Source organism: Falco naumanni, chromosome 1 (assembly GCF_017639655.2).
Source record: "Falco naumanni isolate bFalNau1 chromosome 1, bFalNau1.pat, whole genome shotgun sequence".
NCBI classification, from domain to species: Eukaryota; Metazoa; Chordata; class Aves; order Falconiformes; family Falconidae; genus Falco; species Falco naumanni.
In genome coordinates this window covers 106,759,491-106,784,808 of record NC_054054.1, presented here as the reverse complement: position 1 = coordinate 106,784,808, position 25,318 = coordinate 106,759,491, and the positions used below count along the sequence as shown (strand labels likewise).

At 41.7% G+C, this 25,318-nt stretch overlaps 1 protein-coding gene across 2 annotated transcripts; it reads right to left on the bottom strand.

Annotated features, from left to right (window-relative positions):
* Positions 1-462: 462 nt before the first annotated feature.
* YWHAE (tyrosine 3-monooxygenase/tryptophan 5-monooxygenase activation protein epsilon) lies at positions 463-25,261 on the bottom strand. 2 transcript variants are annotated; one of them, XM_040615268.1, is made up of 7 exons: positions 25,060-25,260; positions 19,370-19,474; positions 13,080-13,279; positions 7,445-7,551; positions 6,401-6,607; positions 5,448-5,584; positions 463-1,391 (listed from the first exon to the last, which is right to left on the bottom strand). In XM_040615268.1, the coding sequence occupies exons 2-7, from the start codon at positions 19,386-19,388 to the stop codon at positions 1,339-1,341; spliced, it is 723 nt and encodes a 240-aa protein (XP_040471202.1). In that variant the 5' UTR covers positions 19,389-19,474; positions 25,060-25,260; the 3' UTR covers positions 463-1,338. The 2 variants fall into 2 exon arrangements, with proteins under 2 accessions (XP_040471202.1, XP_040471193.1); XM_040615259.1 differs by lacking the exon at positions 19,370-19,474 and having other exon boundaries at positions 25,060-25,261.
* Between the last annotated feature and the right edge of the window lie 57 nt (positions 25,262-25,318).

Sequence of the window (25,318 nt, the reverse complement as noted above, 5' to 3'; positions counted from 1 at the left end):
CTGGGCCCATCTGTCTGCACAGAGGGTAGCCCTGCTACGAGGAACAGGTTATTCCTAGAAAAGAGATTTCTGGGAGATCGGCTAAGCAGGGTGGACATTAAGGATAACGTGTTTCCCTTCTCTCCATCCATGTAACCAGACCAGCTGAGCAGCACTGTAAGGGCAAGCGAGAAGAATGCACCAAGGAAATCACAAGTGCTCGTGCATTCAGACAGGGCAGGATGAGCATGTGGCACGAAGAGCTGCTGGCTCCCCCCGCCCCCCAGCGGGCTGTCCTCAGAGGGCTGGGCTCACGGCCCTACTACTTACTTACACACAGGGCTGGGATCTTACTTTTATCTCCTGTCTGAAGAACAATGCTGTTACTCCTCTCTCTCCCCCTCCAAATGATCCAATGACAAGCAACACAGGAAAGTTACCCTTGCTGAAGTAACTAAAATATAAAAGAAAGTCATAGTAATATTTGGCATTTTTAATTTAGGTTTGTTTTATTTAAGTTTAATGTTAATTCCATGCTGTGTTTCAGTAAGAACAATACAGATTCTGTATCTGTGGCTCCAGTCAGATATCCAGTAGTACAAATTAGCTTCAAGTTACACATACTGAACAAAAGAGGTTGAGCGAGCGAAGGGAGATGGGGAAAGGGGAGGGAGAAAGAAAAAATATTGAACACGCATGCAGGCTTATCAATGCCACCTTCAATGCTAACCTGCTTTGAGGAAAAGTAAAGAATAGGCAAGAATGAGCAGCCACGGATTGTTGAACTGTTACCAGCACCATGATTTTCAGCAACATTTCAGCAGTTTGGAAACTTTTTGTTTTTATACAGTAAAACCACTACAATAGATGTCCCAATGCAACCTGTAACTTCAAGCTAAACACCCAATTAAGTTTAAACATTGGTATAAAATTCAGTTTAAACAGTTATAAAAAAAAAAAAAAGAAAAATGCCACCACATGCGCACTACCTTGCCGTAACAAATCTCTCGCCTACAAGTCTAACGGCCTTCAGGTGTAACATCCACTTCTAACGGCCACCTCGCCACTTCTGGCGGGAGACAATACAGTAATGCTGAAAGAGCCTGTACGCAGTCCTGTTAGTGTCTTAAAGAACCTACAAGCTGGCACCAGTAAAATCCACAGAAATTCACTCTTGCCTTTTAAGAACTTTTAAACTGTGTAAAAAAAATAAAAATAAAGAAACCCAACAGGGCAGGAACCTAAATTCTGAGACCCAATGTAAAAGTCAGATTTGGTGGTTCTCAGAGTGACACTGAGGGTTTTTGTGGGGAAGGGGAAGGGTGGTCAGAGATGGGTTCTCTTGTTGGCCTTTGTGTCTCACTGGTTTTCATCTTCCACATCCTGCAGCGCTTCTTTATTCTGTTCTTCACCTACAAAAGCGTTTAAAAGTAAGACGTCAACTTCTAAAAGACGAGACCTGCAGAACGGCTTAACAATCATCTAGAGATTAATAGTTTCATGCAAGTACACACGCTCGCTCACACGCTTGCAGAGATGACACACACACTCACATAACACAGCCAGTTTGGGAGTGAAGCGTTTCCATGGAAATTAAGCCTCATAATCACCTCATCACATTTCATACAGAACTGCAGCACAGGCCATTAGAAGACGAACTCTGTTGTAAGGACAAACAACAAACCACGGTCCCGAAAAAACTGACACTGCGCATGTGACCGGTCCTGTTGATCAAGAGCCGATTCATCAGAATGGCTGTAGATCAACATCCATTAAATCGGGAAACAGCTTCCCCAAAATCTCATCTCTACTCCCGAGTGCCCGAAGGACATCTATTCACTAGCTACAGAAGTGAGACCAAAACAGTTTTTGGAAATTAAACTTTTTTCTGCCCAAGTCCACTCAAGTCTCAACAACAGCAAAGTACTGCAGTCAGTTTTACAAACTAACACTGATGGCACATATTATGAAGGGTACCGAAAGTAGTATGAAAAACCATCCCTACTTCAAGTCCAACATGACCAGAAACCCCAACTTGCGTTTATTAAAAGGAAAACAGTGTGGAAATTAATTTCTCTTGAAAAACAGCCAGTTTGGGCCTATTCAACGAGGCTGCAACATGCAGTGAAATGGAAATCTCTCCACAAAGCCTCCGGTAGCAAGTGTTTGGTTATACTTCAGCTGCCCCTGGGTGAGGTGCATGCAATGCCTCCTGCATGTCTTTGCCAGATGTCTAATGCAACGGGAAAAAGTTTAACGTACTTCAGCTAGTGCCATTAACACATGCGCAATTAACTTAATTGGTAGGAGAAACGGAAAAATGTTTTCTTTACAATGATCTTTAATGATGTGAGATGATACTCTCTTAAGGGCGATAAACAAAAACTGCCCATTCAAAAAATCAATTTGCAATAAAACCCTATCAAATGAGACTAATGACTTTCAGCGTATCATCAGAATGCCTGCTCAGAGCATGTTCAGATTCAGAATTATCACCAGGTGCAACACAAGGTAGATTTGGAAGAGGTGGCCTAGGAACACGAGACGTCTGACATCTGACAACAGTAAAACTTACATTTAAAATTACATTAACAGATAGGAAATTTCATTTCAGAGAGGAAAGCCGAGGCCCTAACCCAGGAAGATGATTAAAAGATCTGAGCATGCTCTAGCCAACGCACTTAAGCGAATACTCCTTTATCAGGCCATTGTGAAAGTACTTTTCATGCCCAAATATTCTTAATATCCATCCAGGTATGCAGCTCTATTCCCAAACTTGTAAGTTACTTTGGCTCTTAGTCAAGCGTATTGGACCTGGGTGGGGGCAGCAGGTCCCAAACTGGTAGAACATTGCTTAGCCCTGGAATGGAGTCAAAGATACAAGCAATTTATCAGCAGCAGGAGAGTGACAGAGGCAAGCACAATTAGTGATCAGAAGAAAACTGACGCTGAAAAGTTCATTAAGCCATGACGAAGACTTACAAAGTAGAGTTTTTAGGAAATGAACAGTTGGACTTTCCTTTAGGAATCTATACAGCAGGAAAGAAGGGGAAAAGAGGAATCATATGAAGACGACATTACAAGCGTGAAAATAAACTCGACACCTCGTCTATGACATGGTTAAAGATACAGTAAATGAGATGGAAAAGTGCAGCAGCTGACCAACACCTGATTTTAGGAAGTCATACTCTACAACCTACACAACTGGAATAAAAACGAGCAAAAGCTTAATAAACACAACAAGCCTTTTTCAAGTCTCCCCCACCCCTTAGGAAACTAGTAGTAGTGATGATCTTGCTCAGTGCCAATTAACTTTTACCAATCTACAAAGGCTCTACGCATTTTGGAAATGCAGAATTCTAGAAGTTTTAAATGCACCCAGCCAGCATATTAGCATGGGATGAGGAAATGAGAAAACTTAATTTTGCACCTATGTCTGAACGATATGCATCAACACCATACTTTCTGTGGACCTGGAGAACTGCACCACTATTTTAAGGAGTTCTACAGTGTTTTGAATTCTGTAAACATCATCATCATCCTGGCATGCATCATGAACAGTAACCAGGATAATCTGAAATACCTCAGGAAAAACAAAAATATCTATTGTCTATGCTATGGAGCTAATTACGAAATGAGAAATTACAACCTAGATTATGCAAGAAGAAATATAAAGAGCCTCTGTAAATAATCCTGAACTTCTGTAATACATGAGGCATATTAGTCAGCTCACGTGCAAATAAAGCAGCTTTTGGAAGATGTTACTGTCTCGTAACACCAGTTTGGCCTCGTTAACTTCACTGAAATGGCTTCCTCAGTGTTACCACAGAGCACCAGAATATTTGTCTCTGTTACAGAAGAAAAATAAAAGGTCCTATTTTAGTTGTGGGAATTGGGAAGCAAGTTCTTTTTCCAACGCCTAACCATAGCAAGGCAGGCATCCAATTGTACCTGCAGCATTTAGAGCAGGGTCGGTACATACCTATCCAGGACACATACACATGCTTCTGCGCTATCAGATAACCTCACACCTTCAGAAGCAAGGTGTGGGCCCTTGCGAGAGACTTCAGCACCAGGAAGCAGCAGGGTAACCTAGAAGCCAAGGCCCTGCACGTTTACAGTTTTCCCTGTTCTGTCAAAAGCCCAAAGAAATAGGGCTGAAACAGCATCTACAACATCCAATACTCATGATCTACGCAAAGAGCAGGAAGCTATCAAGTAACAATAGTTTAAAACAAACCCATCGATCCTACACAAAACCAGGTAGCTGGTAGAGTTAAAGAGATTCTACAGTTGCTTTCAAACGGACACTACACACCAATAAGGTACTCTGAAGTCACGCTATACGGCTATCGCCATGCTTCAAGTAACATCCTACAAAAAACTTTTAAGACCCTCACGTATCTATCAGAAGTTAAAAAGCCATGTTTAAGCTTCTGTGCGTGTCTAAGTACCTAACATAATTTAAACAGGACTGACTTTAAACTTGGAGGTCAGCCCTTTCCACCTGTCTCTCCAGGACGTAATTTTTGCAGAAGACAACTCAAGTTTCTTTTTAAATAGCAAAGGTGTACTTCAAAAACCCAAACGAGTAAATTTATGCTTAGCATTGTATGGGAAAGTATAAAAAGATAAAGTCCACTCAGTATGCCAAAAAAACCCTTTAAAATTTAAATAAAATTTAACTAACTACCACGTATTAGTAACAAAAGCAATCAACATCCCACCCTCTGGTACTGCCAGGGAATATACGTAGTATTTGCTCTGGCAGTAGCCCGCTTCAGGTGTCACAAACTAGCGGTTTGGGGAGTGTATTAAATAAAAGTACTTAACATCTCAAGCAGCAAATTAGATTTCCCCAAGCTTTGTGTTTTGGTTTTTTTTTTTGTAACAAAGTATTTTACAAAATCATTTTCCCTTTCTTCCTCTTCTCCTTGTACTTAATCCTTCAGAAGGAGAGGAAAAGATACAGAAAATGCTGTAAGGTGAAGTGATTAGTATGAGGGCAGCAAGTCTTCCACTAAAATACCAACAGACATATCAACAGTGTCCTGAAAAAAAAAAAAGGGGGGAACTAGGTTATTTCCAATACTTCCTCCTGCATTAGAAATTCACATCTGGTTGGAATGACAACCACAGATGAACACACCACACCATAAAAGAAAGCAAGCTGTGCTTTTAAAAGCAGTGATTTAATTTAATCACAGATGCCTCAACAGCCAGGTGGGGAGAAGAAAAAAATTAATGTTACTTACTCCACACCTCCTTCAAGTGAGAGCTGAAAAGCTTCTCAAAAGCAGCTAGTGTCACCCCTATCAACTTAGGCAGTGTTAAGAAAGGACAGAAATTCAGGAGAGTCAATTACTAGGAAAGACAGAAGTAAAACACCGAATCCATCTACATTTCCACGCTCTGGTTCCTGGGCAGAGGTGAGCAGACAGCAGCATTTTCGAGCTGAATGTACTTACCATCACCCTGCATGTCTGAAGTCCATAGTGTCAGATTATCACGTAACAACTGCATGATAAGTGTAGAGTCCTTATAGCTTTCTTCACTCAGTGTATCCAGTTCTGCAATAGCATCATCGAAAGCTGCTTTTGCCAACCTGTAAGAACAGAATAAGTCAGATTTAACGTATATTGCTAAACAGACTCCGGAAGCACGCAAGCTGAACCTGTGCCTCAGGACACCTATCTTCTAGTTTGGCTACATGACATCTGTAACATTTTTTTTATATTATTCAACACCAATTAGATGTTCATCCAAACATCTCTCATTTTCAAATGCAGTCACTTTGCATACTTCAGAATCTTTTCACTCAAGCATATTGGTTTTATTGAGTATTTCTACATCTTGTAGTAGAACTGATTAAGATCTGCTAAAAGCTTGAAAAAGAATATTACATAACCTGCAATGACAGAAATATAAGACGAACGGCTCTTGCTTCAGTCACCACTTTTGCGCTCATATGAGCTGAGCCCCTACAGACAGATGAGCTATTGTCATTCTATACGTGTTCACAGAAACTGGGAACATGATCCCTCTTACCTTGTGGAACAGCCAGAGAGGCAAGTTCTATCACCTCACACTTTTTGCAGGACAAGGGCATGCACAGAGTTAACATGGCAAGCTGTTAAAACTGCCATTGGCTGATCAATCCAAGGCTATCGCTATTCTGCTGCTCATACGTGATCTACTCCCAGATAAAACAAATGGGTCTGGACTCAAAAGCAAACGGCAAAGTTGAAAACCTTTCCAGCGAATTGACCTCAAACACAGCAAGTCATCAGTTACCAGAGCAGGAAGAAAGCCAGGCAGCCCAGTGATCCTACTGAGGAAAAGCAGTCACTCAAGTAGCAACCACTTCTGGCTTGTTTGGTATTCACATTAAGTTTCCCCCCCCTTCCCAGTCACTACCTACCTGCAGGCACGATCAGGAGAATTAAGAATTTCATAGTAGAATACAGAGAAGTTGAGCGCAAGTCCTAAGCGGATAGGATGTGTTGGTGGGAGTTCTGTCATTGCAATATCACTAGCAGCTTTATAAGCCACCAAGCTATTCTCTGCAGCCTCCTTCCTGTCATTTCCTGTGGCAAACTCAGCCAGATACCTATGGTAGTCCCCCTTCCTGGAAACAGAAACAGTGACAAGTTGGTAGTCGTCGTTTCCCCACCAGCTGCTAAATTAACAGCTCAATTCTGAAACTGATGTTTATCTATTCACACACAAAGGACACTGCTGCTGAACTACTGCCTAGACAACAATGCATTAGTACTTGAGTCGATTTTATGCCATGAGGCAAGAAAACAAACAGTTTGGGTTCGCTTATTTTCTTGCATGAGTACATGAAATAAGAGTATTACTTTCTCTGTTATCAAACTGTCTCTGTACAACTGTAGCTGAACTAGACAGGTTTTTGATCTGAAGGACAGAGTATTCAACTACAGTGGAAAGCACACTCTGCTGTTCAAGATTCCAGCTACGCTTCAGAAAGTATAAAATATGCACCGAACTAGTGACTACAGCAACATACTTCATGACCAAGTTTCATTTGATAATGCAGGTTTGAAGTTGAGACTACTTGACAGTTATCAGCCTACCTAATCTTCTCTTCATAAAGAGTGTACAGCTCATGCAAAACACTGAAGCAGGGATGGGATTTCTACATTATTAGCTTAATGAAAGAAAATAGTTGTTTCTTACATCTAAGAGTATTTAGATTTTACGTTGTAATTCAGAAAGTTAGAACAGCTTGTGTTAAATTCTCATGACCTCACTCCAAACAAAATCTATCCAGACACTAACACCTCAAAGGTAGCCCAAAAGGGCTATTTGTTAGCCATGACTGAACTGTCCTCTTTCTAGAAGTTACTGTGGTTGAGCGGGCAGAAGCTACGCATATAGCTACCTTCTGTCTCTAGTACAGATAGAGGAAGAGGTCCTTGCCTCACAAGACGATACTTACATTTTGTAATAGAAAACCTTGGACTCGCCAGTGTTAGCTGCTGGAATGAGGTGTTTGTCCAGTACATCCAGAATGTCACAACAGATTAACTTCAGTTCAGTCTCAACCTAGCAAACAAAAAAACACACAAAATGAAAAATGGAGGCAAGGTTAGCACACAAGACTAAGAACTATTTCAAAAATATCTAAGTATCAAAACAGTCAACATCACAAAAATCCAAAGGGGGGGGGGGGGGGAGGACAGAAGGGAAAAAAAAAGTATCAGCTGCTCCACAGGTGCATTAAGTAAAACAGTTCTGCACAATTAGCTGGCACACAAAGAAGCAAAGACTAATTATGATGAAACACGTGACTGAATAATGGAATTATAAATTCCCTGAAAGACAGCTTGCTAGACAGTTGCATTAAGTTTGTCTTGGGATATAATTCCTTACTGCAAGGCTTGCATAACTCCTAATTCCTTACGTTTTTGACCCTGGAAGGCTGCCCTGCAAGTGTCAACAGCAAAAGGGACAATTTGAAAGTAATTAATACAAATTTGCTAAACCCCATCACACCCCAGTTAAATGGCACCTTCAGAACAAGTTTCTAGTGATTACTTGGGAGGCAAAGCTCTAACAGAAGAGCCTTAGGACAAAAATAACGGAGAATCAGAACAGAATGAAGATATGCTGCGCACACAAAAAGGTCAGATACAAAAGCAAAACAAACTCCAGAAGATACACACTTCAGAAGCAGCAAAAAAGGCAAAGCACAGCAACTCAGAGAAAAAGCAAAAATCATCAACACTAACAGTGAGATCTGTGGCCAAAGAAAACCAATACATAAAGCCTTATTTAAAAACAGGTATTGGATTTTAATACCCAAAGTTGAAAACATGGTCACATCACCTTCAAAGCAAGGTCTATGAGGTTAGGGTTTACCACAAAGTTTCACACCTGATAGCAAAGAAACTAAGCATACCCAAAAAAAAGCTAAAAACTGTCTTTTGACATCAACATTGGCAAGGCCAAACTTGGTCTGAGCATCCCATGTCATTTTGCAGTAACTTTCATAGCTACAGCTGAAGACAACTCTGGCTCAAGCTACTTTCGTGTACTGCAAAGTAGAGGTTTTCAAGCAAGGCATCAACATCAGTTACAAGACTCTACCAGAAACTGCATGTCTTGGATCGCAAGAGAAGCCCCGCTTGGTCCACTGCCCCTAACTGTCTTCCCACCCACACAGTTGTTTTTCCTTCTTTAAGCATTTTTCTTGCCATGTAATATTCTTACCACTCTACAGCTCCCAAACTATGAAGGTTTGTAACCACATCTATCCTCAAAGCTGTTAAAATTATAGATCCAAAAATGAATGCTAAACTGGCACATACATACACATACTGATTTGTACAAAGTGACTTAACAGATGTGCAAAAGTTCCTTTAGAGAAATTAAGTCTACAGCAAATTTCATGTACAATGTCAGAATACCCTAAAATGCAGAGGAAAAGTTAGATGCTATACTTAATGTGACAAATGCTTAAGGAAGTTGCTGAAATATGGTCACTTGAGAAGAATCTACTTCATATATTCTTGGGCTACAAAAGCTATAAAACCTTTGGCCAGCAGTCAGTTCCTGCAAACTTCTTTCCTCTTGATCCTCTTTTTCAATGACTTCTTTTGCAGAGAGATCTTCAGCAAAACTGCAAAGAATTAAATCAGTTTCTAATCCTCTTTTGTTAAATAACCATACATGTACAAACTTCTATTTCATCTCAGACAGACCTTTTTCAGCTTTGCTTAAAGGATCAGTCACACAAGTTACCAGAGATCAGCCACTGTCCAGGGCAATGTAAAATGTCCTGACCAAGCTTAGTTTAAAGATTTAATGCATCTCAAGTTGATTAAGAACGTAACAAAAAAAACACCCACAACAAAACCTTAAAAGTTCTTCTATGAAGAGGATCTGTTCTAGACAGCAAGGCTCCATGAACCCTGCAAAGCAGCAAGCCAGCACAGAGCCCACACTAAGCTTGTTCAGAACATTGAGAAAAGGTATGTTTAAGGTCTAACACCATTCCAGCTCCACATACGACAGATAGGCTCTGACCAGCAAGGAAAGACTGCTCCCTCTGATGGGTGCACGGAAGCCCCCCCCCCCCGATCCACCTCCTCATTTTTAGTGGCAGTGCTCGTTTAATCAGATTCCAGGCTACGTTCTTAGCTCTGCAGATACAAAAGCTTGTAAACCACCTGGTGATCTAAATAAGGAAACTTATTAGAAGCAACCAGAAGGGTAGCCTGTACTAGTTCTTTGACCTGTTTTAATATGTAGCCCCCAAAATAGCTGCACCTCACAACTGAGATGCAACATGAAACTAGAACAGCAGGAAACAGTTGCTAAAGCCTGTAACCTCCCTCCTTCCCACCTCTGCCAAAACTAACAGGCAGACCACCCATCTTTATGCCAATTCATAGCCTAACCTTTCTAAGAAGGGAAGGAGAACCTTGCAGCTGCCCCAGAATACAACCCAGGTTGTAAGTCTGAGCACTAGTAACACTTACTTCTCATATGCCACAGATAGAGACCAGTACAGGGAAGGCGAATACTCGTCCTGTGCTATTAGGGAAGGGATTCAGTTGCCCTGCCAGTGAGTGAATTGCATTATGTGCAGACACACACCACTTCATCCTCTCAAGGATGAGGAACGTGAGCCTCAGTGTGTTCTCATCTACACAGATGCAGTCAGATGAGAAAGCCAGGGGCTCCACTTTCGTATATCCAAATGGCCACAGGACCCGGAAAAGCAGCCTGCCTACAAAGGAAGCAAGTAAGTGGCATTTTCCCCCTTGGCTATGTGTGTTTTGTTACATTTGTCATAAGTGGTTCAAGTAAAGACACAGCTGGCCTCTTCCATCACCTCTCAGTATTGCCTGGTGTAGCCCCAAGGCAAACCAGCCCGGCCCTATGCTGACAACACCGTCATCCCTTGAGCTCTGCCCCAAGTCACACCGGCTAGTAGCTCAAACTCACTCCAAACGTTATTATAATTTAGCACTTAGCTCTTAAAAAACACTGATGTAGACCAAAACTGTCTAATAATTACTTTCATACAAACTACAGCTTCCCTGTCAACTCGAGCAGCACCCTATAGCTGAGCAAGGTCACAGCTGGTTCTGGTAGCAGGAGAGAGATGTTTTTTCTAGAGATGCTGGTTCTCTCCAACTCCCCAGTGCTTTAAACTTGGCCTGTCAGTCCCTAAACACGTATTTTGGGTTTGGGTTTTTTTTTCCCCTTCTTCAGAGCCTTTCAAGCCTGGGAAGGGTCTCCCAACAGCACTGAACTTACCCTGAAAAACGCTACAACAGTATTTGTTGACACAATAAGAATAATAACTCTGCCGAGCCTGAACTGCACCTTATCTCTTCAGAGAAGTACTGAGCATGGCAACAGGGCAGCTGCGCTACTGTTCCAGCAGTGACAGGAGACAGCAAGAAGCATCATCCAAGCTTTTGCAGTAAGTTCTTCAGGCCCTTGCTGCTCCCATGCCATCTTGCCAAACCCATTAACACTCTCCTTATAGAGGATGCTAACTCACAGGAAGTCTCCCAACAGCTACAAACAGGATCTGGTCTTCCATCTACAAACCATACGTGGAAACCTCAAGCTAGAGTTGAGTAGACACAGCTCGTCTTTCTCCAGTACAGAACGACATTAGTTTGCCACAGCACTCCTCCACCTAAAGCCACAGTGCCAGCTGTTCCCTTTAAGGATTTAACTGCTGAAGATACTGTTGGTGTGGCACTGCACTTTGTGTGGCCTCTCTGTTGGTAAGATACTTCAAGGACTCCATACACTTATTTCTTACACCAAGCAGTCTGTTCTGCATGGTACTTGCTCTCTTGGTAAAGAAAGATGCAGAACACAATGCCCTTTTTGCAGTCCTTTCAAAAACAAGGGATAAGTCTTTTCACTGCTGAACGATCTTTGGCAGAAGACTGTAACCATCCACAAAACATTGTACAAAAAACCTGAAAGCATACAGTACAATACAAATTTAAACAATCAACAGATAGCTATTGTCTCATTTCATATGTTCTGTTACAAAGGTTTTAGACACCCATCAAGAAATGGTATTTGGGACTGTATGTAACTGGCAGAGACCCATCCCATCAGCACGCCAGCACAAAATTAGAAACTCACAACTCTTAACAATTCCACGGAGCAACAGAAACTCTGAGTCAACAGAAAGTAGTCCAGAGCCATTCCTGAGAAAAGATTTCCAAGCCAACATAATTTCCATTGGTGGTATATGAATCAGTGCCAGGTGATATAATACACTCCACTGTTTCTGTGGAAGTGAAGATCTGAACCATGTGGAGGCACTTGTCATCAAATAATGGAGATTAAGTCTCTACAGAAATGTGTGGGATTTAAATAGTATGGCAGCATGCTTGCTCTGACTAAACCTCATTTAAGGAGGGGGAGCAGGGAACACACAGCTCACTGCTCTAATAGCTGAAGGTTTCATTAGCCCTTACCGATGAAGGTCAAAGCTTGCTCCAAGTTCTCCATTTTAGGTAAAGTTGCACAGACTGACTAGACTCAGCATGAAGCTATGTGGATCAATTTTTCTCGCTCTCAAGAGAGAGAAAATAGCAAGGCCCCAGAGGTTATTACACATCCAAATTTCAAAACTGAGATGACCATGACATATCCGCATCCCCCATCCCCAGGAACATGGGAGTACTTTATCTCAAATGTATTTAACTGCTATCAATGTCACTGACCAGCTTAGGGACAAAAAAAAAAAAAATAAATTAAAATCTACATTTTAAGAACTAGATGCTGTCAGAGAAGCCATAATATATCAGCAATTATTTCAACACAGACATAGCTGTCTGAGCTAACAATAGGTCTGCCAATTGTACAAGATCAACTAGGCAACTATTCATTATCACCCAACTGCTAAGCTCTTACTTTACAGCAACTCCTGCCAAGCTTTCATCTAGGGGAAAAAAGTAACAAAACAAGGCCAACAAACATGAAATGCAACTATCACAGTGATAAAAGACGAGGTAAAGGAGTCAAAGGAAGTGGCCATTTGGCTTTACACTGCCTGTCTACACCAAAAGGAACACTGAAGATCCTTGCCCACTGGCATTTCAACTATGTTAATATTTTGAACTCTGTAGGACAGAGTACTGCAATAGCACCAAGTGTTAAGAGTTTGTATGATCCAAATCAACTTTTATCAGAAGTAGAAGCTAAACAGCCAAACACCTCCTTTGACATGGTTAATTTTCCAAAAGTTGCCTGAGTAAGTCAAGTTGGAGAGTAAAAAGGCCTCCTGAGCAGGTGCAGCCTCACACTTCAGTAGTTAGCTTAACAGATATACAGACACACTGAAGGAAAAACCCTCCCCTTCTCCTTTGAGTCTATGGCCCTTTTGAGTGTTTACACAAAAACACCCAACCTCTCCCCATCACCAAGTACGTTTGTTCTCCAAACAAGGAACAGATTTCATCCTTCCAAGACTGTCATCTTATTACAGGTCACCACGCCGCAGGCAGTCTAGAATACCAGGGCAGTTTATGGCAAGGGTAACAAAAACGAACCGTAACTAATGTTCCGTAACACCAACTACATCTTACCATTTGCCGATATTCCCGAATCATTTTTAATTTGTCTTCTCCACCTTTGTTTTCTTCTTTCTGTTCAATGCTGCTGATTATTCTCCAGGAAGCTCTTCTGGCTCCAATCACATTTTTATATGCAACAGAAAGCAGGTTTCTTTCTTCCACTGTCAACTCCACATCCATTCCAGCCACTTTCTTCATTGATTCAACCATTTCTAGGAGAAAAAGGTCAGACAATTATTCTCACATCTACAGCATCTTTCAAACCATTCAACAGAAGTTGTACATTCACCATAGCTTATGAAAACAGGCTCCCTCCTCCTTTCATGCACAGTTATTCCTCACTTTCATACTGGAGTGTTCCAAACAAATCAACGGGTACGTGCACAAAGGAAGTATCTGATGTTCTTTTAAATGCATTTGACAAAGGTCCTGAAAAAATTATTTAGTGATAGTTTAGGGGAGGTTCTTGTTTGTTTATATAGGAGACAGACAAAAAGGATTTAGCAGCAAGCATGTTTTTCACAGTGAGTAACTATTATCAGTACAATCCTACATGAATGCGTGTTCTTCAAAATGGTTCAGAAAAGGCAGACATTAGCAAGAAAAGCGTGACCAAATGTAACCTGGCTTTCAGCACAGTAAGGATAAACCAAAGATTTACAGAATGCTCCACTGATTTGTCAACTGGAATAGTGTAACATGGTAATTAACCAAAAAAAATTCAGATTTGAATAGAGTAGGTAAGTATGAGCACTGTTATTAGGGAAGCAAGACAAAGTTCCAAGAGGAACCACCAAGAAAGATTAGATAACTTGGAGAAGTAAACAAGTCATCCTGAGGATACCCAGAGCAACTGTATCTACACATGCCAAGCAGTTATGTAGACTGAAAATTAACGAACTATAAATTAATTTATATTTACAGTTTCAGCCTTTTGATAAGGACTTCTAAACCTGAGGTTAAAACTATTATTATGAAACAGCTTTCCTACACTCAAGTGGAAGCAAAAGCCTGAACCACTTAAGGAAGGCACAATCCTTTCATTACCTAACCACATTACAATTACATATTAGAAAAACAGAAGCCGAAAAGCATGAAGTACACACTAACTGAGAGCCCCGTACGAGACACCCAGGAATCGTAGGGTTTGTCCTGCTTCACAGTGCTTCACTTCATTCACCATTTATCTTTCAGCTTCATCAGAAACTAGAACCGGCGGGATTCCAACAGACAGAAAACATAACCATTAATGAATGGGACTAAACCCCAACTACCCCATCTACTCAACACAACCGTTTCATAGCTATCTGCCAGATAGAGGGACACCAGAACCACACATTCAGCTTCTGCCAAAACCACAATGATGCTATTAGGCTACGCCTCCCCTAAGATGCCTTACTGTGCTGCAGCCTATTTACCTTGCCCACTCATCATCCCTCCCCCATCATTTTACTTCCTTATGTCCTGCTGTGTCATGGCAGAACAAGCAATGGGAGTCTAATGAAGCTTAACTGTCAATTTTTTCCTTGGGCGCCAAAACTCACAATCTTAACAGGCATAAGCTATTTCAGCAATGGAAACAATATTTTTCCCTGGCAGGAACAATGTTATCAGTCTCCAACAGGTCTCCACATGTGTAGGACAAAATTTTATAGCAGCTCCATTCTTAGCAGAAGTGGAAAAAACCTTCTTCCTCTCCCACTAGATTTTGCTTCTCCAAATCAGGGAAAGTAACAAAAAAATCCACTAAGGATTTGTTAAGTTTTACAGAACACCACCGTACTACTGCAAAACTGAATTGTTTTTACTGAAGACTCCAGGAGTTGCCACACTACATACATAGTTAGTATTAACATAAGCATGCGGTCTTGTAATTTAAACTAGCTAGGTTAAAGGCAATATGATAGTTACAATATTCTATTTAACTACTGCAAGCACCGTGTCTTGTTTCCAGAAGGATGACACTACCTCTAAACAAAAAACTTACTGCCCAGCTGTAAATTTTTTGTTATACAAGTTAAGTCTTCTCATATTTTAAGGCTTCTTAAAACAGCAGAGCTACACCCAAGATAACATGCCTGACACTGTTAATTTTTGTGACCAAAGACGACAAATGTGAATTAAGACTGCAAGTCTCTGTGACTTGGCAACCTTTGCAAAGCTCCAGCAAGGAACAGAGGGCTCATCTTCAAGCTTAATGTTTAACTGCCCTCAGCTAAGAGTAACTGAAACTGCACTACATCTGTAGTTTAAGAAATAAACTGTATTTGTGAACATACAGCCCTTCCTTCAACTGTTAGTTGTGTAAGTTCATGAGCTGCAGAGATATCCTCTATGTAAACACAAATAATTTGAAGTGTAGAAAAAGGCAGGGTAGTCATGCCATACTATTCATCTATGACGCTCACTCCCAGGCATCCACCACCACTCTGAAGATCTTTGGTGTGTTTGATTAATAATGGTCATACCGGGTCAGACATGTGTTTCAGTATGTGGCAAGCTTAACTAACAAAGATCGCACTAACTTTGTCCCATTAGATTTTCTTTGAAGTGATGAAAGCCAGAGGAAACTGAGTAACATTAGTACCTTCTCTGGAACTGGCAGGTTTCTGAGGTAGCCTTGTACAACCTACTGACAGTCTCTAACCATCATACAGCAATGCACAGATTACAGAAGATCTGGCTTTACTTTAAAACATTTATAGTCTTCAGTGCCTTATCCATTGGGATTAACTACAGAGCACTTCAGGCACACTATGTATGCACTACAATACTTCTGTAGAAAACCTGCTTTCTCATGAGGTAAAAAAATTATTCATACCTATCTCTTACACAATAAACAGCGAAACGCATGTAACAATTACAGTGTTGAGGTTAACACACACATACAGTAACAGTTTCCAAGATCATCTGGCATGTATCAGGAAAACCAAGGAAAAAGGGGCTAGCTTTACCAACTGTGCTACAGGTTTCCTTCATAATCTCTACCCTAGAAACAGATTTGTCTACTGTTTACATTGAAAACACTATACAGAAGACTTGCTGTTCCCTGTAAACAAGTAACCAATTCAAAGAGTACATTCAAACACCTCACTAAAAATGTAATCAACTGCTTAGCTTCTGCAGGATTTTATCCACTGCTAGCCTAAACATCTACAAGCCCTTGAAACAGAGGTCCAACACATCTGTGCACTGGAGGACAAATCAAATTTAAGACGAGTAACAGCTTTTACAAAGGCATACCTCAGACTCAGTCCCTCAAGAAGCAGAACCTGTCAATACATATTAGCCCCCAAGCATCCCTTTAGTCTTCTGCAAAGAAGGTCAATAACCACCCTCTTGTAGAACCACCATAATCATGGAAATAATGGTGCCAAAAGAAAACAGTCAACTGCTCAGAACTACCACCAGAAAACAGGCCTTGTAACCCCAACACTTTTTATGACCATGAGTTGTTAACAACACTTTTTGCCAGGTGAGAGCCACCAAGAGTAAGATGCTAGGGGGTGGGGGGACCACCTGAGGTTTTCTTCATTTGCGCTGAAACCCGAAACCCTCAAGTCCACCAACTCTTCAGACTAGGGACTCTGTCAATACACTGATGAAAGGAACTGGAAGGTCTTCCCTTCAAAATCTTATTCCTGTTACTAGTTAAATACACAACCAGCAATTAGAATCGCACCCATCAGCAAGTATCTTACCCCAAAAAGAAGGGACTTATCAGCCTACTCACAAAGCTGTAGGAGAAAGGTCCTGGTTTAGTAAAGAGCCCAATTTTACCTACAATACAGAAATCTGGGCTGGTATTTCAACTAGACAAAATAGTATTATGCACATACCTTGGTCTTCCACAGTAAAGTCATAATCCAGACCTGAAAATTTAAGCCTGATGAATAAGAACCCAGGCAATACAAAACCAAGAGGACAGCGTATTTGCATCTTCTCCAATAGAAAACGAATTCCATACAAAAATAGAGCCATCTATGACTGCCAACAGAACAAATATTTTATATCCTAAGTGCAGCTTTATTACATATCTAGAAGATTCCACAAGGAGGTGAAAAGCTCAGAGACCACTTAAGACAAAATACAAGTCTGAGATTACATTTCAGTAAGGAGGATTATTCAGTAATGACAACTCATTGCATACACTACCCAGAGATGCTTACACTGCATTATGGAAATAGTAGTGTTATGAAGATTCAAAAAGACAGAAATTGTAATTTAAGAAGTTAAGTTGATTGTGGCTGTCACCTTATTATGCTACTGTCAGATCATGCCATCACCAGAGCAGGAAATCCTGAAAGTGCAAAGTGTGGAAGGACAGGGGAATATTCTGGAGAGTGACACACGTGCCCTAGATTTATATCCTTCCCCAGGCATTCGCTGTTGGTTGTTATAAGAAATACAATAAATACATATTTGGTCTGATCAGGTTTGTATATTCTTACGGAAAAAAGGCATTTAACTGAGACTCAGAACAACCACCTAACACGCTACAGAACTTTAATAACGCCTGTGCCATTTTTTAAGTTCCTGTATTCTACTACGGTAAGATGCTTGGCTCCTTACTGCAAACATTGCTGACTCACCTCCAGCCACTGCAGACTAATAGTAGGAACATGCACACCTAGCTTATAAAGCACAAAGGATCTGGACAGTTGTTGCCACTACACCAAGTGCTACCTAAAAAGATCTTTAAAACAGCCTGGTACATGACTTGGAATTAGGGGGTTTTCTTTTAACAGGAAAGAAAGATTATGCCTTACTCTAAAACTAAGCAGTAAATGGGGAAGTTTACAACTGTTGAGAAGCACGTATTTGATAACCATCTACTAGGGACCAACCCACTGAATCTGTACCAAGGGCACAGCTGATAAGGAAACTTACTTGGTCACAGAGTAACAAATGCCCCTCTACCAGACAAATACGAGAAACTAAGTACTTGTTGCTCCTCAAACTCTAGAAAACCAAGCAACTCAGGGGAACCCAGATGTCCCTGTGTAAGGAACTATGGAAACAGGTGATGTACTGCAAATTTAGTGGAAAGACTAAAATCCCTCCCAATATAGGATTCAAAGCTTAAGAAACAGCAGACCATACCGAGTAGCCAGTATCTCAACAGTTCCATTAAAGTTTGTGCTTCTAACAAAAATTACTTGGCCTAAACAAAGCTGATGCACTGAAGAGAACATGCTGGGGCAGGACTACAGTATTTGCAACCTCTAATTCAGGTATCATGTAGTGCTTAAGCCTCTCACGAACCGTGATGCTACAGAATCTGATTTGTTTGTTTTATGAAGCATCTAGGTATATAGCTTACAGCAGGGCACTCCTGATTTTAAACAATACACAGAATATACTTCAACCTTATTGCTTAAGTAACTAACTGTCCCTCACCACAGCACAGTGGTTCAACATTACCATAGATGTTCTAGCTTTTTGTTTTTCCTATTAGTGGTGTGCTTAACTTCCAAAAGAGGAACTACTTGAGTGAAAAAGCTTGTTAAAATAAGAACAGAAAAAGAGCTTGTTGAATAAAGGTGGGATGGAGGTGACTTGATGGTCATCATACTGAAGGCTCACCTCAAAATGAACCTCAGGAAAACCCAGATGGTGGCATTCTTAAATGCTACGAAGTTAACAGTAACAGAAGCACACCACTTCAGAAAACTGAAGTTGTGTTTTAAGTTTAATCCCTTTCATTCCCCTTATCTAAGGGGAATAAAGCAGACCAAGATCTTCAAGCTTCTAAGCTGCTGCTCATATCTATTTCAGGAGCTAAAAGCTGCAAATGAGCATCCAGTGTGATGTGAGGACATGGAGAATATAGCAGAAAACACAATCTTCCCACATGTGTTCACCACAGAAGATCATGCACCATAACCAGCATTCAGACGACTCGGTACAAGTGCTAGTCTTGTACTTGTTCATTCTTGCAATGAACAAAAGATTATTAGTAGCAAGTCACAAGAACTCAAAATAAAGCATCTGATCCTAAACTGTGTGCAGTCTCTCAGTTAAGACTTTAGAGGCAGCAGCAAACACAAACCTGCTAACATTACGTCAATTTTCAATAAGGATTCCAGCAGACACGAGGAACTACAGAGCCATTAACCTAACACTCACAAGGGGTCACGTTAACACGAATTACACAAAAAACCCAAATGAGTGGCTATATGCAATAATACCATATTGTAGAGCATGGCCCTCTATAAATGCAAATAACACCTCACAAATCTACTGTGATGCTTTGAGTGAGTCAAGCATATGGACAAGGAAGACATGATGATATAATCTACCTGGATTTCCCAAAGGCATTTGACAAGGTCCCTCACCCAAGGTTCTTTAAGGAACTCAACTGCCATGGGATAGGAAGGAAAGTCCTCACATGGATAAACATATGGCTGAAAGACAGGAAACAGGGTATGAATATAAGACTCAGGTGTTCAGAATGGAGAAGCATCACCAGTGGAATCACACAGTGATCTGTGCTGGGAAGCACACTAATGTTTCCAAGTGATCCAGAAAAATGGAAGCAAATAGTAACTCCTAACTTAGCAGTAGTAGCAAACCTGTAAGAACAAACACAGAGATAAAAAAAAAAAAAAAGACCTGAAGAAATAGGGACAAGCATATTTTCTTCATTAAGTGAAGAGCGTTAACTGTGAAGATTCATGCCCATAGACTGCATTTTCCCTAGAACTGAAGGCCTCCACCTGGCATCAGCAGCCACCACTCTGGACATTACAGTAATTAGCTCCAGATTCAAGCCAAGAGAAGGTAGGGCTCATCTTTTCATCCATTAGGAACTCTTCTTCTGAGCACACTATTACATTGCCCACATTAAGTTTTTCTGTTCTCTTAAGAAATGCTGCATTTGGCAAGGAAGACTTACGAGATGGCTAAACCAGTGCAGCACCTTGCAGGGAGATAGTGATAGAAGGGAAAGCCACCTGCCTATCTATTCTGTCATGCCAGCTCAACACTTCTTTGACCTCTCAACTGGCTGAATCAGGTCACCAGCTCAGAACACAAATACACAGAAAGTAATCTCACTTAGAGAACTGAACTGGCTCTAAGGGTCAGACTAGAAGCCAAGTAAGCATGACAAAGTCAGGGAAGAGAAGACATCCCTCTTTCAAAAGTGAGCTGTCAGATTAGCTCACCCCACTTTGCAGCACTGCATCTTCAGCTTCTAAAAGCATAAAATGAACACAACCTTACACAAAGTTCCTACAATTTTTCTTTGAGGTCTTCACATGCCTGAAGCACCCCGAGTAGATTATTACAGGCAATCAGAAGCAGGGTGCAGCTACTGAGGTAATAAAAATTGATAATCCCATCTTAAGCTTCCTGTCTAGGGCATGCCACATTTACCACATTGTACTGAGATAAAAGAACCTAACAACTATAATCCCAGAAGTTAAAGACATCCAACAGGTAGTGGAGAAACAAAAATACCAAAGAACATCCATCCTGCACAGTGGCTTACACTACGATTTTGTGGAGAAAGCACCAGGTTGTACTGCTATTTCTCATAGAACGTTTATAATGGCTGGTGCAGCCACGACACTTCCAACGTTTGATTGCATGACTCTGCAACATACAGCTCTACAAAGCATACTTGTACCTTTATGCACTTGGAGAAATAGATGGATTAAGGCCAAGTTACTGAATCAACAGTGGTATTTTCTCCAAAAATCAATTCTGTGGACGATCACAAGTCTTTCTTGCAGCAAGAACATGATTTCTAAGTCATCACTATCATCTCTTCAAGCTGTCAACATACGCTTTTCTGAGTAAGAGTGTTTCTCCAGTATTTGTACCAAAACATTTAGTTTGAAAGCACACACAGGCAAAACTAAAGACTGAGCCTTATCATACATTTCTCTGCTTGATTGACATCTGCTACTAAGTAATCTTCTAATACAAGTACTCAGGCATACTCAACTGTAACAGACATCAACTCAGCTTCTGGACTCCTTACAGAGAACCAGATGATCTAATTGTAGATGTTTGTCTCCTTTGGTTGCTCTTGGTACCTCAGGAGATTCAAAAAGGCCATTATAGAAAAAAGTCCTCTCTCACACAACTCTTCATGATCAGAAGTCTATTTTTATGGACCAGTACACAAAAAATTATCACTTAAAAAAATTAACAATCTAATTCCTCCAACACTGTCTTGGCCATACTCTGTCTACCTCTTGGATTCCTACATTTCTTAGGCATATGCTGAGATTTTTTTTTCTGACTTTTAGCATTTTCACACCTACCCAATCCACAAAGAACAGTCGTATCCCATGTCACCAGAACAGTGAGATCTTTGACAGACAGATGTAAGTACTAACCACCTGGGGGGGAACAAAACAAAAAAACCTAAGTATGCCTGACATTTGCCTGAAAAGGAGAGGTCCTCTGCAAACTGAAATGAATATGCAACTTAAATTCTAATTTGTGACTTAATTTACTGATTCCTCATTAAGCTGTAAATTCAAGACCTGTTACTATGACAAAGTTTTTTCTAAAACTCGTTCAAATCTTGAATTGAGTCCACTGCTGCGCACCTTACTGCCTTAAACACTCATTTCCCTCATAGACAATTCATAAGAACATAAGAGTCGGCTGTTAGCTTCCTGTACTGGAGTCAAGAGAGCTGTCAAATCTGGGGGTTTTTTGTTTTCTATCCTGTAACTTGACTTATTATTGGGGCTGGGTGGGGTGGAAACCCACCTATTTCACCTCACTGAAGTTATATTGTACGTAAATTTGAAGTCATATACTTCAAGACCTGTAGTACAAAACTGCTGTTTAGAGTTTAAGTTATCTGCTCACAGCCTATCTTGTGTCATAGCATGTTTCTCACCTGATTAAGAGAAAGCTGTTACCTAGCTTCCACGATGAAGAACCGTTTTCAACATTCAGCACCAGTCTACAGGAATCCAGATATGTACATTCTCTTGATATAAAGAATTCAACGTAATTTCAGAAACCAATGTTACCTACTCCAACTGCTTATTAAAAAAAAAACCACACACATTTATAGTTACACATGATTCTATTAATAATAGTCTTTGAAGGAACAGCAGTAAGTGAGACTTCTTACAAAGCTTCCTGTATTATAAATAAGCTTCCTGGCCTTTTGTGATTCGTCATGACATGCCTAAGTAGATCCGTGAAGATAGTCAGACACTCAAATCTCTTAATATCTCTAGAGATCAGGGCTTAAGTGCTACTTACACTGCAGAAGTACCTAGAAAGTTGTCCCCTTAATCTGAGCCAACAGACTGAAAAAGAGTACAGATACAGGACTAGACTTCCAACAATTCACAAATACAGCTTCCAGAACTTCATAAATTCTGTAAAGTCTGTTAGGTAAGCAACACCAAAGAAGCTACAGTTAGATGCCCACCACAAGTGCTCCTATAAAAGCTATGAACCATACATAAAAACCCACTACCACACCACTTTAAAAGTCTCAAGAAGATGGGACCAGAACTTAATGGTATCCTAACATCAAACAGAAAAAACTGTCATGCCACACATAATCGTTACACAAGATTTGCATTCCAATGTATTTGCAGACAGTACTTACCATCGCACCATTTTTTACATGCCAATTAATAACTGTGACCTTATGACCATCTATCTCAAAAGATCAAACGGAAGAGCAAAATTAAGAGTAACTTACACTTTCACCATACTGTTTCCCAAGCAATTCTGTTCATAGAATTATTAAGAAGTCTGAACTATCTTGGTAGAGCCGCAGTATTTCATGTAAGCAAGAACAAATTATGGCAGCAATTTTTAATTGGTTTAGCTGAACAATACAGAGTTAGCTGCTTAAACAGGATCTGCAGCACCTATTATTCCAGGCCACGGACATGACAGATATGAAGATGAATTCAGAACAACTAGCAGAATTAGAGGGTGCACCTTAAATGTTTACCCAACTTTATTCTAAACAAACTTTGGAAGTCTAAAACTCACAGCATCGATTTAAACATGACAACTTTTAAGTTTAGTGCTCCCTCCTAAATGCAAAGTCTCATTACCATTCAGAAGCAATACAGATGAGAAGTCTTTTCCATCTTCATCTAGCCAGCTTGTTCGCAAACATCCATGATACTGGCAGAATTTAGAAGTCCATCAAGGGAAATGCTGCACCAAGGCAATCCCTGCTAATCAATTTTTATTAGCTGACAGGAAGTCTGATTGTTTTGCACTTCAGATCTCTACAATGGGGTAGAGTCCAATTACTGATTTACCACCGACTCAAGAGAACACTAGAAAAAGTCATGCCTCAAAAGCTCCCGAAGATGATGAATCCTCCAGGACGTTGGCTAAGAATCCAACCTGGGGTTCCACTCAAACCAAAGCCAACACTTTTCAGTTGCACCGACTCATCCATACCAGGTGGAGAATCCGTTCCTCCCTACTCACCAAACCAACTCCAGGAATGCTGCTGGAACTGGGATTGAGGGTCAGGGGGAAGTGCACCTGCCCATCTGATACCCTTTGGGGCAGACAGTTAAGACACTGAAAAAACCAAAACCCTCTGCAGAAGCTGCAGACTTACTGGGAAAGATGGAACTGCAGGCACCCCTCCACCCAAATCAATTAAGCTGTACCCCAGTATCTTGTTTTTTGAGGGTCAATTTTTTCTGTAAGTCCTTAACATTAGTATGGAGACTGTCTGACTCCCCTCATTTAGTGGGATTCAAACTTCTACCTTATTTCCTTACCAAAACTGTCACGGAAGGGAACCTTATTTAGACCTTCCTTTTCTGTTGGTAGTTTCTACTTCCTCCCCAAAACATGCATTTTTCAGGTGTTTTGCAACAATGTTATAAGAAGCTTTCCAAGTAAAAAAACATGTCATTTGGCAAGAACTTGGTCATGTTGTCTATGATTACACAGAGAAAGTTATCTGGAGTGCCCTCCTACCTCTAAATGAAGTGTAACTGCATTCACACTTTTTATATACAAGGGTATTTATTGCACTTTAAATGAACAAACAGAAAAGTCTTAGGGCAAAAGTAACAGTCCCAGAAGCGTAACATCATTGAGAAAATTGAAGGCCCTTTCTATTATATGCAAATTAAACGTGTTTAAATGAACAGTCGCAAGACAGACATTTTGGGGGCAAGAGACACCATCCAGGGTTGCCAGTTCCTCCACTCTACCACTTTTTCCGCAGATATTAAATGATCAGCCATAGCGCAAACTTACAGGGGGAAAAGGATGAAAAGACGATGCTGGAAAAGTAAAGTGATCTGTAGTAATTTCTACCACATAATGAAAGCATATGCTTTTTCTTCAAGCGATGAAGCATCAGAACTCGATCCCTCGAGGGTGAGGGCTCGCTCTCTCTAGGTTTGCCAGGGGCAGCAGTATGTCCAACCGAAGGCAAAGGAAGAGAAAGAAAAGCGCTAGCCCCCTCCCTCGGGAGCCAACAAGGCGCCCAAGCCCCCCCCCCAGCGTGGCCCTCGGAGGGGCAGGAGAGCCGGGCACCCCCTTTCCGGAGAGCACGGCACTGGGCGTTGTCTGCGGCGAGCCGCCCTCAGCCCCACGCCGCCGAGCCCCGCCAGGCCCGGCCCGAAGGCAAGCCAGGCCCGGCCCGAACGGCACCGGCCCCAGCCGCGCCGGCCAGCCGTGCGGTGAGGGGCAGCGGGGTCTCTTTGTGGGGCCCCCCCGAGGCGGGGGCGGCTCCCCTTCCCCCCCCGGGACTCGCCCTTCGCGGCCGCCATTTTATTCCCGGCTTCTGCCGCCACCGCCCCCCGAACAGGGCCCCGCCCAGGCCCAAGCCACCCACTCGTTCAGGGCCCCCATCCCCAGCTCCACCAGCCCCTTGGGGCGCTCCCTGTCGCCATTTTGTCCGTGCCCCCCTCCTCCACTCCTGCCCCCCCTCCCCCGCCCAGCCGCCATTTTGTGGCCGCTCCCTCCCTCCCTCTCCCCTTGGCCTTGCACGGCCTTCCTAGCCAGCGCTCACCATCGTAGCGCTCAGCCTGCTCAGCCAACTTGGCCTGATAGACGAGATCCTCCCGATCGTCCATGTCCTGCAGGCGGGGCGGCGTCGGGGACTGCACGGGGCGGATGGAAGCCGATGGGTCTGGGGGGCTCAGCAGCTACCAGCTCGCTGCTCTCCGGGCAAATATGGCGGCAGCACCTCCTCCCGCTGCATCCGGGCACTTCCGCAAGTGAGCGCATGCGCCCTCCCATAGCAACGGCGGCTCCTTGGCAACGGGCGG